The 18848-nt window shown below is 28.3% G+C and overlaps 1 protein-coding gene across 1 annotated transcript in view; it reads right to left on the reverse strand.

Annotated features, from left to right (window-relative positions):
• LOC107449428 (protein turtle) overlaps positions 1-18848 on the reverse strand; it is a gene marked incomplete in the record, with an annotated part of 296335 nt that overhangs the window by 30157 nt on the left and 247330 nt on the right. Inside the window, 6 exon segments of the mRNA XM_071184085.1 lie at positions 987-1140; positions 2411-2526; positions 4948-5232; positions 8902-9189; positions 12251-12404; positions 17276-17391. Coding sequence (XP_071040186.1) covers positions 987-1140; positions 2411-2526; positions 4948-5232; positions 8902-9189; positions 12251-12404; positions 17276-17391 — 1113 coding nt within the window.

An 18848-nucleotide genomic window follows, 5' to 3' on the forward strand; every position in this document is an offset into this window, starting at 1 on the left:
ACATTATTCAAATAAATGACTGAAAAATATTATGTAGTAGCAAAAAATGTGTTATTTTTCATTACTCTTAGTCTTGCATACAAAAAAAATTAGTAATCTTTAGCTGATGAGCAATCCTCAACATCAGATATGGAAAAACTTCCCGACTCTCAGATAATTTTTCCTGAATTTCTGTTATTCCGTTTTTTTAAACCTGTCCAACCAGCCATTCAAGCACATGAAAGTAGTCTCATAAAATCACTTAGCAAATTTATCCACATTTGTCCAGATTGTGGCTTCTTCGAATGGTGAACCACTTCAGTAATGCTTCTTCAACATCCTTGTGATCTGCTTTTCTCAACTTTTTTCTGCCTTCTAAATTTTTTTCATGAGCAGAAATTATTAATTGCCTATTTTTCCATATGTTACAAACTTCAGATTTGGATAGTTTATATTCCCTGAAAATATCAACAAAAAAAATGAAGAAAAAAATCAGTCGAAGACAGAAAAAAGTTCATTATATCCAACTTCCTCACTTTTTTGGTTCACTATATCCACAAAAAATAACATTATGCGCGTATAGCAAGGCACGGGACCGAACATTTGGTTCACTATATCCGAGAGTTCACTATAAACCGTGTTCACTATAGCGGGGTTTGACTGTATATATAGATTGGTTTTGGTATGATATATTTTAAGTTTCTATGCATGATAGTAAAATACTTGAAATACTTCTGAAAATAACAATGTTTCTGAAAATAACAATGTTCAGTAGCACATGAAAAAGATTGAAAGATGCACTTAAACATACACTAACCAGGCACTTGCCTGTCAACTAAAGAGTTTACTAGAATACATTATATAACATTTCAGTGCATGTAAGAAAATCAGTTTACAAAATGCTAATATACTATGTTAATCAGATATGAAAGAAATAAGGATGTTATGAATATAAATAATTTATAAATAAATGTTTAAACAAATATTTTTAAATGAATTGAACTTACGCTCAACTAGTAGGAGAGTACTTGTCACAAGGGTGGCAATTTCATTTTCAAGGACACACTCGTATCTGCCATGATCTTCCTTCTTTAGGCCTCTTATAGTTAAATTGCCACCCCGTATCAAAGCTCTTTCTCTCGGAAGTTTAGAGCCATCCACCTGCATGCACAAGATATATGTGAATTTATGACTTTTAAAATAAGATCATTAGAGATATAAACTAGTTTTCTTTTCAACCACCAGGATATAGTTTTAAATTTACCAGTTTTATAAATACCTAATATAAATTTATTAAAAGAGATTTATACTTAAAAGTACTTTAATGTAATTTAAAATCGTTAAGAAATTGTTCAAGTTACATAATTTTGAAAATTTTCAATCTAGTTAACATAGACGAATAAATTGATAAAACTTACTAAAAAATTTTTTTCATTCACAAACATTTCAAACACAATTATGTATTAACTCGTTTCGAATATACTTACAGTAACAAGTCTTGTTACTCAAATAATTAAGTAACTACTAAGGTCTAGGCACCAAAGGAAAGTGTTTTGAGTACTACATATTCTTTCAGTATTGCAATTTTTAATTGGTAAGTACTTTCGTTAAAAAAACTGAATATATTTGATCAATTTAAAAAAAAAAATTACAGTTTTATAAAATTTTTTAACTAAGAAGAGTTGAAAAAAATATTTTAACCCATGCCTCAAAAAAAGATGAATTCATGTTGATAAATTTAAAAAGTTTAAGCTTAAAGTTAAACTTTGCATAAAGTCTGTTTTCTTATATGAAAAAAAAATATTGTTAACAAATATACCTGTTTATAACCCTAGTAATTTTACACAAATACAAGGGAAGAATTTTTTTAAAAAAATAGTGAGCAATTATCAAAAAAACTAGTTAGCTAAAAACTTAATTAACAAAGTCATTCACTTTTAAACAATTTGTAACTATTTGATACATCTCTTAAATACGGAAATAAAATGGAAAAGACTAAAGACACACACACAAAAAAAAAAAGAAAAAAAAAGGGTTGAGAATGGTGCTGATGGTTCAGAAAATGCACACACTAACATTAACTTGATCAGATAAGTTTGACAGTTTAACACATAACAGTTAATGAAGAATAAAAAAAAACATTAAAAGATTTCTAAAATTTATACTTGCATATTATTTTAATGAATACAATTCTTAAACTAACCATGAACAGCTGCAAATACATTTATTTTTAATATTGATCATAAAAAAAAAATTATTATAAGATTTAAAATCATAGTTGAATAGACAATAAGTGTAATGAATTAAATTGCAACTATCATTGAGGTTCAAACTTTATTGATAAAAAAAAAATTAAACATAAGTAGACAAACTATAATTTAAGTTTCCAGAATGTGTATATGAAATAAAAATATCATTTGAGTACACTTACTCTTCGCCAAGTGATAGCTGGTTTAGGTTGACCGATGCCCTCACATGGTAATTTAATTTCACTGTCAACTGGTTTCTGGTATATTTCTTTAGGTTTCAGAGTATACATAGGCGGTTCTAAAATATATGTTTTAGATGACTAACAGAAATACAGTTGACTTATAGATAGTTAAAACAATATTGTAAAAAAATTTACAATAATACTGCAAATATAAATAGCATTTGAAGAATTAAATTGTCATATTTTAAAGAGAGAAAAAGATAACACATATACAAAGGAAAGTTTGTTACAATAGAAGGAATTTTTTAATTCTTAACTTTCTAGTGCTTTCACAAATACTAATACTTTTAAATATGTTTTTTTTTTTAAAAATTATAATACACTTTTTGTATTTTTCTGCTTTATAGACTTTCTCACCTTTATCTTATTTGTACACATTCTTATCCTTTGTTTTCCCCTCAATACACTTTACCCCTTAAATTTAAACAATGCATTTTGAATTGGAATGCTGGTAAAAATTATTACAAACTAAGTATGATAAAATTAGCCATTAAATAATATTTCAGAATGGATATTTAATAATAAGATATATTATGTTCTTGGAAAAACTGTGTCAAATATTTTAAAAACAAAGCACAAATTTATTTTTAAGAAATCAATAATCAAAAAGTAAATCTTTTCATTTTAATGTCATGTTATTATACTCTAACTTCCAGTTCTTCCTTCTCTTAATTATGCAAATTAGGTAGCCTTTTGAAAGCTTGAGGTCAATTATCGAGACACCAGGTGCGAATGTTGAGAAACGTGTGCTAATGATAGTTATCTTGACATAAAACAAAGTAGTTCCAGTCCGCAAATTTTGGGCTGATAATTGTAAGCTGTATCTTAAAATATTTAAGTGTGATTCATTATGCCATCAATAAATATTAAATTACTTTATCCTAATGCTGACATGCGCCAACACATAATGATACCATCATACTTAATTGTCCTACCCAAGTTCATGGGATAAAGTTCCTCATTTTTCCTGCTACATACAATATGTCGAAATCCAATGTGCTAAATTTGATTTCATTCACAAATAAGACATTATAGATACGTTTTGGATTTATTTATCCTTGATTTTGCTAAATAAAGCCTAAGGTTTCAATTTTTCATAAAAACAAAACACTTTCTACAGGCAGAGTGCCCATTTAATCCAGCTGCTCTGAGAATTTGCAAAAAAGTTTCAGGTGAGATTGAAGCAGAATATTTTTTTTTTTTAAATTCCAAAGAAACTCTTACAACACTGTGATGAGTTTTTTATAAATTTTTCACAAATTTTATAATTTTAATCTTTGATCACGTTGATTTAAATTCCTTCTTTCAAGCGTTTCATCATATACTGCACTGTGAAATGGGGTAAAATAAACTATTTGAGCAATATCCATTACTGATTTACCATTAATGATAACAAATAATCAACTTTCAAATGTTATTTGTTCTTTTATTATGACTATGAGCCATTTTTAAACGATAAAATAAAATATAATGGAGTAACAAGTAAGCAAACATTACAATCCAATTTTATGACCATAATTTTAATATCAAATTGCAAAACAGAAAGATAAATTAATAGGTAAATAATACTAATAAATGAAAAATAAGTAAATGAAAAATAAGTAAATAAAATTAAAGCAATTGACGATAATTTTAATAATGAATTTATCTGAAAACATGTAATTGTACAAATGACTTTTGTGAGGTGATTACTTTTCAGGGGTCTGTTTAGAAGAAATTTGGGTCCGTTAACGGACCCTTCACAAAATATCTTTTCATAAAAACGGACCGTTCACAAAGTATTTTAACGTAAAAATAGGCCCTTCACAAAATAATTTATCTTTTAATCGGACCCTTCACAAATTTGTTAATCTTCATTATTGTTTTGTAAATCGAATAAACCCTTCCCAGGAAGGAGGGGGGGGGGAGAAAGACAGATGTAAACGAACTAAATTTTGTCTTCGGCAGACGCTTCTTCCTTTATTTGTCCGAAATGAATATTCTGCGTTCAACAGTATAGACTAAATACCAAATATTTGTATGTTTCATCGCTAATTTAGTAGCTACAATTGCTGTTTATCTTTTAAAATTTAATTTTTTAATTATAATTTTATAGTGTTGAGCATAATCTTGTATGTCTTTACAGTTTAAAAACTCCCTGAAAAAGTTTTTTTGCAATAACGGACCCGATATTGCACAAATTCACAAAAGCAGGACCCTGGTTGAAAGAATGTGACTTTATTTTATATTCACAAATTAGGAGTAATTTTTTCACAATTTTACAAAAACAGACCTTTCACAAAATGTCTGGACAGACCCCTGCTTTTTGATTATTAATTTCGTAAAAATAAACTTTTACTTTGTTTTTAAAATATTACATGCCATTTTATTAAGAATAGATTACAGATCTTATTATTAAACACCCATTTTACATGTACAAACACTTTTGGGAGCCACTGTATATCATTCATGAAAATAAACAAATATTGACACCTTACCTCTTACAAGTACTTCCATAACATTGGATGTTCCGGCAGTGCCATGGATGTTGTAAGGTGTACATCTGTACCTGCCTTGATGCTCATGACTAACCCTTTGAAATAAAAGAGACCCATTGTTGAGAGTGACTACACCAGGAGTGGCATTCGGATCAAAAGGCCTTCTGTCCTTTGTCCATGTGATGAACTGGAAAGGTGGACTAGCTTGTACGTAACAACGAACCACTCCTGACAATCCAAGTGGAAGATACTGGATGGTTGGTGAATAAGTAATACGAGCTGGATCTATTTCAACAAAAAATAAGAATCAATCAATGATAAAATTTAAAATAAAGAAGAATTTAACAAAATATACCAAATGACTGATACATTTAGTTCGGAAAAATGATTCAAATTTAAATAAATCAGATGACTATTAAAAATGGCTCTTACATATATTTTCCCATTTTATAAAAGGGAAATATGATACATGCCATTGAAGCAATTTAAAATTATATTTTTGTCAAAAATTTACCTATTGGGACATTTATCACGCTCTTTTTAAATTTTTTTACCCCTTTCCCTTCCCTTCTTGCCACATGTTACAACATGTTACTAAATTAAATAAACATATAATAGCAGTTTTGAAACAAAGAATTGTGTTTTGAATCATATTTCAAATTTTACACAAATTTTATGTATTTGAATGGCATTTGTGAGCATAATTATAATATTATTGATTTGTTATGTATTAAGTAATACAGTCAACTGATAATAAGTTGTAATATGGCCAGTGGTTTAACAATTATTATGGTTTAATTTATTCATTTTCATTGCTAGGCACTTCATTTCAACTCCAATTTTATGGCACATCACTTGAATTGCTTTTAAAAATCTATTCAGAATTAACATCTTGAGGATGAAGATAATTTATTTCAGGTGGCTTCTTCATTAAAGTAGTTTCTTTATTGTTTAAAGGACACTTTTGAGATCCTGTCAAAGTTATTTTAATCCATCAATAATTTTTAGCTTCATTTCTCTCTTCTTCTCTGCTGAATCAGATAACTTGTCATTATCTGATTCATCTTTTATGCTCTCACTTTGTATAGCACCATTGAATTCTGTAGTTTGTGATTCTACAATAGTTATTGGCTGATTCATGCCACTTAAAATCTGTTGACAAAACTTGGCATACTCAGATGCTGAAGCATCAGAGCTAGGATAGCAAGGAACAGCACCCTTTTCATTTTCATAATATTTTAATATTGAGGAAGATAAACTAGTTCAATTGTTTTTGACATAACAACAGTACCTGTTAATCGACCCTCTTCAGTTTATGAAGTTGAATGTCACTTTTCTCAACTTGATGTTCAGTAATTTTTCCACTTATATAAACAACTGTGGCATTTTTGTCAATGGGCTTTTGAGAGAAACGCTAGTGCTTGTTAGCCTCTTGTATCACATATTTGACTTCTGTGCAAGGACTTGGAGGAGCAGGTGCTTCTGACCCTTCTTCATGTATAGACGTATCCTCAACGTATGAAGAATCTTTGTCATCTGGGGTATTAGTGTCTCCTTTTCTATATGTTGAAAAAGTTGCCCCTTTTGTCAAGAGATAATAGAATGAAATAATTCTCACTACTTTCATAATTGGTATCTGGAATAAAAGGTTCATGACTGGGAGTTATAACAGTAGGATTATTTTGAGGATTCCCCTGTATCAGCATCTTCAAAATCAAATTTTGCACTAGTTTTTTGTTGTTGTTAATTTTGCATTAGAAAAAAGGCACTAGTTGTTCTAGATTTCGCTTTTATAGACCATGGAATACCTTGATCATAGACATGGCCAAGGGCGCCGGCAGCGGGGGTGCACTTGCACCCCCCTGGCTTTTTTTAAACAATTAAAGAGGTACGGAAAAACAATTTTGTTATAAAATTTTTTTATTAAAAATATTTTTATTCAAAAACAAATAAGTAATTGTTGATACATAACAATTAAAAAGATTTTTAATCAAACAAGAATTGCAATAGTCTTGTTTGCTGTCCAAATCTGTTTATAACTTTTTCAATGAATTCTGAGTCATCTTTGATTCTTTTCTTATGCACACTGAGCATGTTCAAACTTGGCAGATATCTAAGCTATATTTTTAAATTTCAATTAATAAAATATAAATAATATTATATTTTCTATTAGTTATTCAGTTTAACAAAGGTGTATAACACAAACTGACTTCTTACAACAGTAAAACTTCATCAACACAATAAATATCAATGTTAAGCGTGCACAAACACGTTAGTATACGAAACTACTGTTTGTAGTTATTTGTGTTTTAAAGTCAGTAGCTATGCCAGCGCCATCAATACAGTTTTTCGTGTCAAAATTTTCTAGTACAAGAAATTCGTACTTTTTTTTTTTAAATATCTTGTTAACAATGAGGAAATATATCTTGAAAAAAACTAACAGATGAAAGTATATGTAATAACAAAACAAAATGTAATAACAGAATATTAAAAAAAAAAAATTGGGAGTTAGATGGTTGCACCCCCTTTTATATTATTCTACCGGCGCCCTTGGACATGGCTACTATCTGCTGACATTGAGTCGCTTTGTCTATCAGTCTTTTTAAAAATTGAATATAAACCTCCCAAATCACCCAGATTGTTGAATTATTGAAACTATGTGTTCATGCAAACCATGAGAAACATCTTGGCCATTAATTTCTAACAAGAAGCCACCCTTCTTGAGTCCTGCTTAATCTGCAACCCCTCCTTTTTTTGCATCTTCTAAATATTGGGTAGGCTATACATCCTTGGATTCTCTTTCCATTGAAAGACTTGAAGCTTTAGCTCCCCTACGAAGTTCTAGGCTAATTGAAATGTTTTCCACATTCTAGAAATGGTACTGACATGTTTACCACACATTTCTCTTCTTCCCTCAAATTGAGGAAAAACAGGAGACTGCAAAGTATCAAACATTCGAGGAGCTATTACTTGAACACACGATGAAAGGAAAAGTTCAACCTGACCACCATCTATTCACCCTCAAATAAGGTCCTCTTCTGTCTCACTAATAACCTCCACTGTCCCACCTGTAACTAGCTGCAGATAACCAGGGGTTAAAGAACTATACTATAGTCTTCTCTACACACACAATTAGTCCCAGGAAGAAAATAACTACAAGCATCATTATAGTAGTCTAGACCAGATTCATATCTCGCACCACTATTATTAGTGCATACACATGAAGAGTCACTAGTTATGCTTTTTTCTGTGATTACACTACCAGAAGCAGTATCCTCACTGTCTTCTCCACTAAACTGTGTGCAAGTTGATGAAATAGTAGAAGCATTACATATGCATGAAATAGAAGAAATAAGAATAATACAAGGTTATAGAGGCTTTCAATCTGCTGACTTTAACTGTTTTTATTTAAATCAAAATTTAAGTTTTCACACTTCTTGTTGCCCTTTCCCTCCTCCTCGTCACAAACTATCACAACTTCATGAACCTCAACTCTCCATTTTAAGTGTGACATCATTTACCGACGGCCCCTTAATGATCGAATTGTAAGCATCATGAAACTTAAATGAAATTGTATAGAGTTTAAAAAGAAATACCAAACTTAAAAGTGAACTTAGCTGTGTAAATTACATGATGGGTTCAGGATTTGAGCTTGTTGCTTTAATTTCACATATCAATTTCTACCTACATCAATTGTTGCTAACATTTTCCTTAAATGCTTTAACTCACACTTTATGGGTAAATCTGCACAAAATTTTCCTATCTAGCATTATTTCCTTATAGAATAACATCAAGAAAAACAGTTTTGCTAATGTCCTCACATAAGATACCAATAAAACAGTACTCAGCAATGAAAGTTTTGTATTAAATTTTCCAAAGTAATTGGCATCTAAAAGGTTAACTAAATCCTTTAAGATACAAGAGTTGAAAGTTATCTATTTTGTTGTGACTTACATTCTACACTTAAAAATGCTGATGCTGTATCTGGTGTGCCAATGCCATTTGTGACTTCACAGGTAAATTTTCCTGAATCTTCAGCTGATGTGGGACTAATAAAAAGAGTACCATCACGCCTTACAACTGTCCTCGTCTCCAACCAAGATAACTGGCTAATTTCTACTCCGTTGTGAAACCAACGGTGGGTAACATTTGTAGGGAGAGCTTTGGCTTCACATATGAATTCAGCTTTATCCCCTTCGAGTTTAGTAACATTTCTAGGAGGAACAACAATGGAAGCAGGACCTAAAAAAATAATCAAAAAATTTGGAAATGGTGGAATACAAGCATTTAATTTAGATAATAGAAATGAAAATATATGTAAAAAGTATAAAAAGGTTTACTTTTAAAACAGAGACTGATAAAAGCTGTAAAATTTCAGTAACCAGGGAAAAATTTTAGGAGTCAGATACTAGAATTATCGTATTTTATTGCATTTGCTACCAAATGAAAATCTATCCTCACACAGATATACTTGATCATTTTTAGTGCTATGGTTCATATGTGTGTCTTTTTGTACAAAAGAATTGAATATTCGATTAAAAAATCAAATTCAGCAAACATTTTAATAAAATAAATTTGTTAAATTTGTAATTATTAAAATTTATGCAAGATATGAGCATTTAAAGTAGTTCTTTCACATTCTGCGGGAAACATTTAAAAAAAAATATTATCATAGTTTTGTAGGGAATTGTAATTAGTAACTAATAAAAAAAATTTGATTTAAAAACCTTTAAAATTTTAGGAAGGTTTTAGCAATTTTCTAAGTAGATTTAGAACTTTTTTAAAGAAAGCTCTGAATGATAAGGGATTTTCCACAAATTTTCTTTTCTACTAGTAATACACCAACAGTTAAAAAAACAACGGGCAAAATTGGAAGAATATTTCTCCTCAATACACTATTTCCCTATCTAATAACATGGAAAAACCGGTTTTGCTTGTGGAGAAGACTGCAGATTAAAATATGACTTTTCACGTGCAGAACCGTCAATGGGTTAAACAAGATTTATTAAAAATGACACCAGGATAATTGATCATTTCCATAAAAATATGTTTTCTTTCCCTAAAGCATTATATTTTGGTGTGCAGACAGTTATTGTAAGGTATTGCCACTTGTTTTATGGTACAAAATTAAATTTGTAGAATACCCCTTCAGAGATTTTTTAAGTAATTTACAAAATCCATTTAGAAAACTGCTTGAAACTTTTGAAATTTTCAAGATATTTAAATCGACTGTTTTTCATTTGTTACAGAATATAATTCACTACAAAATTAGAGCAAAAATTTTTTTTGTTATATTTCCCATGCATGTGTAGTATGAAAGAATTATGCAGATATCTTTTACAATTTCTAACAATTTTTTTTTTAAATTTTAAAATGATAATTTTGTTATTAATTAAAAATTACTTAAAAAAAATTTTGGATAATTTTATTTAATACTTTTAAAGTTCTAGCAAAAAAGTAAAAAGAATAGTTTTTAACATATCAATAATTTAAGCTAGGTTTAAAAAATGCTATGAAATTATAACATATTGTAACCAAAGCAATAAAAACAAGTTTATTGTTATAATTTGTGTCCAAAAACACTTTTTTCATTTGTAATTTACTACTGGTCCCTCAAACATCTTTAAGCTTTAAACTTTAATAATAACTATGAGAAATCACATGACTTAAAATGCCTAATAATTCTCAAAGAATTCAATAATCCTCAAATTGCGAAATTAAAAAGAAAAAATTTGTAGGGTAGTATATAGATATACACACATTAAGAACAGTCAAGCAACCCCGGAAAAAGTATTTTAATCATTTTTAAAACTATAAAAACCAACACAAGCTCACAATTAGATGAGCATGTAAATATAATTTATCCATAACAAAAGATTTAAGCAAATGTGGTAATATATTAATGAGTAAATTCAAACATTACATCAGTTTTCATAAAATATTAAGCTGCTCAAAGCTTTGTACAGCATAGTAGAATGAACAAATTAATATTTTTTACACAAGAAATAAAATTTGGAACACTATAGCATATTGTTAATTAATCTGCTTCATCATCTACACACTTAAATAATATACAAAACTTAACATTTTACAAACAGAGACTTAAGTATAGAATTATAAAATTATCTTATCTACTTCATTTATATGAAATTTAGATTAATAACTAAATAGATGCATTGATTATCTATATTAGCATTTTTGTATTAAAAGTATTATTCTTACAATTATATTTTATTTGAAAAATTATTAATAAAATAATATTAAAAATTGAAGTAAATGTAATTTTTTTAAAAAAAAATCCAAGAAAAGTTAAATAATTAAAAAAGCAATTAAATTAGATTAATGAAGAATTAAGATTAATAAAAATAATAATATTAAATGGTAATAAAATGAAATAATGCTTGAGCTTTTTCTTCTGTCAAAATTTTATTTTTAATATAATTCAAAAAATAATTTTTTATTGAAAATAAAAACAATATATAGAAATTTCCAAAAAATAACACAATATAAATTTACTTTTAAAATTTTCTCTGTAATTCTTTTAAAAAAATCAAGTTAATTTCATTTCTCTCAACACATTTTTTTAGTTTTGAAAATAGCAATCTATAATAATAAAAAGAATCCTTTGTCTGACAGTAGTACTCTGAAAGTTTGTCAAAGTGCCTACATCTCTTATAATTCCAAAACCATTTATAAATTCCTGAAAAAAATAATTTTTATAATACAATATTTTATATTTAAATTAAATTAGATTTCTTAAAACTTATTTGTAAGCACACTCTTTTCTTAAATATGATTTTTTTTTAATTCAGAGTATGAATTTTCAAAAAACACAATAGCTTTTATAAGAAAATATTTTACTATTTAAATAAATTTAGATTTCTTAAAACTTATTTGTGAGGTACGCTTTGTATAAATGTGTTGTTGTTGTATTTTTAATCCACAAAATATATTCTGAAAATATACAATAATTTTTATAATACAATATTTTATATTTAAATGAACTCATTTCTTAAAACTTATCTGTGAGCACACACTTAGTAATATTTTTTTTTATTCATAATATTAATTCTCTAAACAAAAGCAAAACACAATAGCTTTTATAATACAAGATATTATATTTAAATGAATTTAGATTTCATAAAACTTATTTGTATAAATAAGTTCACTCTTTATATAAATATGTTCTTTTTTTTAATTCATGATTATAATATTTAGACACTTTAAAAGTTGTCTAATTTTATAATTATTGCTAGTAGCTAAACAAAATATTTGCAACATAAAAGTAGAAAAATATATTTACCTGCAACTATGACTTTTGATGTTGATGTCACAGTCCCCTCTCTGTTCCGGGCCATGCACATATAATCACCAATGTCTGTTTGCCGCAAATTATTAATTTTCAATTCAGTAGGAAGTATTTGGACTGTCCTGCTTTCTTCTAATGGTGAATTATCCTAGAATATTTAAACACATTAATTATGTATGAAAATTAAAGTGCAATCTTAATGAAGTTTTAAAGAATAAAAAAATTCAGCAAAACCAGGTGAACAAAAAACAATTTGAGAAACAACTAACCATTCTAATGAAGTTTTTAAGTCTAATATAGATTCAGCAAAACCAGGTGAACTAAAAACAATTTTAGAAACATTTAGCAATCCTAATGAAATTTTAAAGTGTAAAATAGATTCAACAAAACTGGGTGAATTAAAAACAATTGTAAAAACAGCTAACAATCCCAATGAAGATTTAAAGTATAATATAGATTCAGCAAAACCGGGTAAATTAAAAACAATTGTAGAAACAACTAGCAGTCCCTAAAGCTAAGTAGTCAGACACTTCTAACGAAACAAATTTTACTATGGTTTTTGACTTGTATAGATCTGTTTTTGGACTCATTGCATCAACATAAAAAAATAATTTAAGAAAAAAAATTTTTTTCAAAAAAAAAAAAAAAAAAAAAAAAAAAAAAAAAAAAAAAAAAANAATTTAAAAAAAAAAAATTTTTTTAAAAAAAAAAAAAAAAAAAGAAACAGTAGAATCTTTAAATTTAAATTTACCACTTTTTCGCTTTAAGAAACTATGTACCATATATTAACAAAAAGAAAATATATGTAGAAAGGCTATCTTTTATAGGTACACAAAATTTTGTGCTGTATAAAAAGGACAACCAGGTGCCAGTGAAAAGTTGCCAAAAAATGATGACTTCTGCCAACTTTTCTTAAAAATTTTTTTAAACACATCTAAAAATTTAATAAAATAAAAATAATTAAAAAAGATTTAAAAGAAATAGTTAAATTTCCTTGCACTCAGATAACTGAAAAAATATTACTTTAAATTATATTTTAAACTACTTCAGAGCTTAAAAATAATGGTGGTCTGTTTATCTTACACCACTAAAATTTAACTTGGATCAACCAAAATAAATTACTAGTGCTCCCTGGGACCAGTCAGTGATGTAAAAAGAGGGCATGCTGTTTTGGTATATAGATTTTGTTTTAGTTTGAGTTTTCTCACAAAATAGCATATTTCAATATACCTAATTGTAAACATTACTTATTCTCTATTGTAATTTTTCATTTAAATTTATTTTACTTTATTTTATTGAAAAAAAACAAATAAATATTTGTCAGACAAGTAAAATTGTGCACAGACTAGAAATATCCTTTCAGAAATATTTTTTTGATCTTAGGACCAGTTCATAATTTCTAACTCTGTTTAATATAAGAGTTGCATCAATAAATCTTAAAATTTTAGCAATATGCTTTACATCAATAAGTTAGGTAAGGAAAATGCTGTACACATAAATAAAATTCTTTATTAAAACAATGAAGAGAAAAGCAAAAACTACCTACAGTAGACAACTATGTAAATTAGTAAAGTTTATAAAACCATTTAAGAATAAATCATTAATTCAAATTGATATTTAGATAGTTTCCGATTGTAAACATATATATTGAGTGGGAAAAATAAAACATGCTCAAGATAATTTTTCCGCATATGATCTTTGCTTAACTTTTTACAGGAAATTGCTGCAATTACTTCCTGACCTTTATTTTTAAATTGGAGCGCTCCAAAAACTAAATTAGGCCTTAACAATGTCTGGTTTAATATTTTTAAAATATGTTTCTCAAAAAATAATTAATAATTTATTACAATAAAAGTTTGAACCTACCTACAGTGGAGCATCGTTTATACGACGATCACTTATACGACGTTTTAGTGTGGTCCCAAATCATTCCTATTCATTTTAATGTAAAAATATGTCGTTTATACGACGCACAGAATCGGTTATACGTCGGTTTTAAGATTTTGTTCATGTTTATTTAATTTTTTATTTTTTCTTGTGTGTTTTAAAAAAGGGTGGAATTTGCCAACATGAAAGATACAGAAAAGGGTGCCAACAAGAATGCTTGGATGACGATCGTAATTTTTACTAGATGACTGAAAAAACTAAACAATGTTATGAAGAGGCAAAAACGAAAAATTTTGCTATTCATCGACTAATGCCCAGCCCACCCATCGATACTAATTATTTTGGAAAATGTAAAAGCTCTCTTTTTTCCTGCAAATTGCGCAAGTGCGCTTCAGCCATTAGATTTGGCCGTGATTAGAAATCTAAAATTGCATAATAGAAAGCAGTAAGTTCAACTCGCTATTCAAAGCACTGTAGAGACTAATAGCAAGAAAATATAATTAAAGGTAACATGCATTCAAATTGCTCACTGCAATTTTTCTTCTTTGGTTATTTGTTTGTTTTGCTTTGTCTAATTTAGAAATGTATGTAAATCAACACGTTAAACATTAAAATTAACTGAAAACAGAGTTAGTTTCAGTTTTAGAAGTAAAAATCGATTATACGACGTTATCGTTTATACGACGTTTTTCGGTGGTCCCTTCGGCGTCGTATAAACGATGCTCCACTGTATTAAAATGTAATAAAGAAAGGTATTGTTTTAATTAAAAATATTTTTGTTTACACTATCTAACAATGCATTTTAACTAAGAACTTTTGTTTTTATGCTAATTAACAAGCGTTCATTACATTAGAGATGTCAACAAATATCCAATGGAAAAAAAAATTCTTAAGCGAAATCTGGAGTTTGTTATTTCAAACTTTAATTGACCAAAAATTTAAGATTAATTGCGTTGCCTTAAGACGTACAAAATAAACTCATTATTTTAAAACAATGAGTAAAATAATTTTATTTTCATATGATCTGTTCCCACTGAAAAACATTTCACTTCCTTTAAAATTACTTTTTACCGCGGATTTTACCGCTAAAGCGCTTTTTACCGCTAAAGCGCTTTCGGATACCTATTTTTGTCAGTACTAAGTTTTTGTATTTCAAATTCAAAATCTATTTAAGGGATTATTCTTACTAATGCAATTATTTTACGCTTGTTTCAAATTTGCACATGCGTGAGTTATTATTTCGTGTCTTTTTTACCTTTAGAAATATTCAATACAATGAAAAAATGTTCATTCAAACAAAAGTTTCTAAATGTAGTTCATGCACTTCCGAACACCACAGAGAAAAATGGAGAACCTGATTTGTGAGTAAATTCGCGATCGCGACACTTGATTACATCCTCTAGCGGGGAGGATATTTTCAGGCTACTATTTATTAAGATTTCATTTAGTTCTATCAGAATTATAGATAAAGTAGGGCATCTTTTTTAGAATCAATTTAAGAAGCAATATTTCCCTAAGGAAAAGGCAGAAGAACTTAAAAAAACTACCCAGAACATTGGTAAATCATTCAAAAACAGACCGTGTCCAATATTTGAAGAACAATTTCTCAATAATTTTTTCCTTTTTATTAACAACAAACTTGCAACTGATAACTTCCAATTTCGTGACTGAATACTGTTACAGATGTTGGTATGACGGTAAAATACATTTTTTTGTCTACAATAAATTAGAGTGAAGTAAACATAGCTTACTTCATTCCAATGAATAAATCTAATTTCAGAACATACAAAATTGTAATAGTTATAGAAAAGTATATATTTCGGAATCTATATAATTCGGAAAACAACAATAAAGCATAATCCGAATCACTTGAAATAGTACCATTTGTGTTGATTATTAATAAATTTTTATCGTTTTCCTGGTAAGTATTTTTTTAATTTTGAATGATTAATTTCAACTAGAATTCAGCTATTATGTTAAGTTACATATTGAAATTCATATCAAGATCTTACAATCATAACATTTTATTATGTGGTATATCCTCTTAAAGTAATGAAGGGATAATCTGTGTATATATTATTTGAGAATAAAATTTCTAAACGAAGAACATTTCATTTTGAATTTCTTCGAATTTATAAAGCAGTGTTATAATTTTTATTTTCTTGCAAATAATTTTTTTTTCTAATTTGATGACAGTTCTCTAGAGCATGGTTTTCTACGTCTGATTAAGGCTTTAAGACTAAAAAAAAAAACATGAGATTTTTTTTTATTTTAGTAATAGGAATTTTTAGAATCGTTTTCTTTTTTTTAATCCTAAGCATTCCTCATTTTATGTTTTTTAGTTTATAAATAATGATCTTTTTTAAACTTTAAATTTTTTTGATACAAATGGTTGTCAAAAAACTTTTTTTTGCAAAGTTAAATGTTATAACATGATTTGTTTCTGTATACTTTTCGCATATTTTAATGTTTGAAGTAATATGATTCAGAAAAGTACGGAAAATAAAGTTTAAATAGACCTTTCATGTTAGATCATTAAATTTAATAGAGCGATTTCGCAAGCATTAGGTTTTAACTCTAATCAGAGACAAAATACATATTTTTTTCGGTTTATTTACAAATATTTTTCAGATGTGTTTTGGATGTTCCTTCTCTAAAAAAAGTGATTCCATTTTGTATTCTCTTGCATAAGAAAGAATATCAAACATTATTATTTTTAAATTTAATAAGCCAAAATAAAGGAGAAACGTTACCATGCTACACTGAAGAAATCTCCATTGCAACTGATGATCGCGTTGTTCTGCTAGCAGTCATTCGTCTCAAGAACGTCCCCTACAGGTCGTTGAGTTCGCGAATCGCGGGAAAATATGTGCCACTAATCAGGTTCTCATTTCCCTCGACGACGATCTGAATTGAATCAACCGCATTTTTAATATATTTATATATAACCGCATTTTTTAAAGTAAGAATGGTCCTTTAATTGATGAAAAATATTCATCCGCTAAAAACTCCCAATCAAGTTCTCATTCGCCTGTGAAAAATTCACACACACTGAGAATAGCTCTTTAAAAAACCTTAACAGTTTTTAAATGATAACATTAAAAATAAAATAATATAAAATAAAACTCTTACCTTATACCATATAAGATTTGGTGGAGGTGTCCCTTCTGCTTCACAAGGCAATGATACCGACTCTCCAACTTTCACGTACACAACATCGGGGGGCTTCGTTTTAAAATGGGGTGGAGCTGAAAATATTAACACAATTTTTTGATAACTTATTCAAGCATAGAGATGTCACTCATAGAGAGTTGGTGGATATTTTAATTATGTCAGATATCTTAATTATGTTTCAATGATATCGAATGATAATAAAAGCAAATCAATCTCTTATCTTTCTGTTTACCAGTATTATTAAATTATGTACAGTGCGTAAAAAATACGGTATACCCTGAATAACTTTTGATCTAATGAATAGATCTTCACGTTTTAGGACTCGATGGCTTGAGGGGGTGACCTCAAATAGATTGACGATAATTTAAGTTATGAAATCAGACACAAATACGTACTTTCTCAGAATAAACATACCTTTTTTCCGGACGGATTCGGATTTTTAACCCGCAAATAGGAGGGAACAGCAATCTGGGAAATATGGTCCCAATAGTTTGGTCAGGAGAGCGATTCAAATGTTGATTTTACTTTTTGCGTATTACGCCATATCTCGAGAACTTTCTTAAGCGAATTGAAAAATTTTTGCACAGAATTAACATCATTTTAAAGTATGTAATTTTACGGGGCAAAATACAAAATTTGAGTGAAATTGGATGAATAGTTCCTGAGAAATCGAATTTTAAGAAAGTCATATATTTAAAATTTGAATTCTAATGTACTATTCAACCAGTTTCGCTCAAATTTCGTATTTTTCCATGTAAAATTACATACTTTAAAACGACGTAAAAAATTATATACCTTGCAATTTAAAATTTCATTGACTATTATTAAATAAAATAATAAAAAATAAATAATACTGACTGAAATGTATTTTTTTGTATGGAATTATCTTATAGATCTACGAATTTTATAATTGTGTACAAATATTTTTTTAATTCGCTTACAAAGTTCTCGAGATATGGTGAAATACACAAGAAGTAAAATTAACATTAAAGGGTCCAAAATTTTGACCAAATTACTGGGACTATATTTCCATAATTAGCTGACCGGACTGTGTAGGGGTCAGAGAACTGGCCTTGCATCAGAAATGTTCTGGGTTCGAATCCCGGGCAAGGTATGGATGTTCTTTCATTCTCTGTACTATCTGTCCTTACTGTGGGAGCAACGTTGGTCCACCTAATATGGTGTCTCTGATAGAGTAGCCAACAAATCTACTCCGTAAATGCTTGAATTGACGAAATGTTAGCACTGGTTGACATTGGAAAAAAATATTTCCATGGTTACGGCTACTCCTTGTACTTTGAAGGTCAGAAATCCGAATCCGTCTGAGAAAAAGGGTATGTTTATTCAGAAAAAGTTCGCGTATTTGTGTCTGATTTCATAATTTAAAATATCGTCTGCATTAATTTTTTAGCATCTTTGAGATCTCTCCCTCAAACCATAGAGATTGAGTCCAAGAACATGCAGATTCGATCATTAGATCAAAAGTTATTTACGATGGTCGATCATTAGATCAAAAGTTATTTACCGTTTT

This window comes from Parasteatoda tepidariorum, chromosome 8, assembly GCF_043381705.1.
Source record: "Parasteatoda tepidariorum isolate YZ-2023 chromosome 8, CAS_Ptep_4.0, whole genome shotgun sequence".
Taxonomy (NCBI): domain Eukaryota; kingdom Metazoa; phylum Arthropoda; class Arachnida; order Araneae; family Theridiidae; genus Parasteatoda; species Parasteatoda tepidariorum.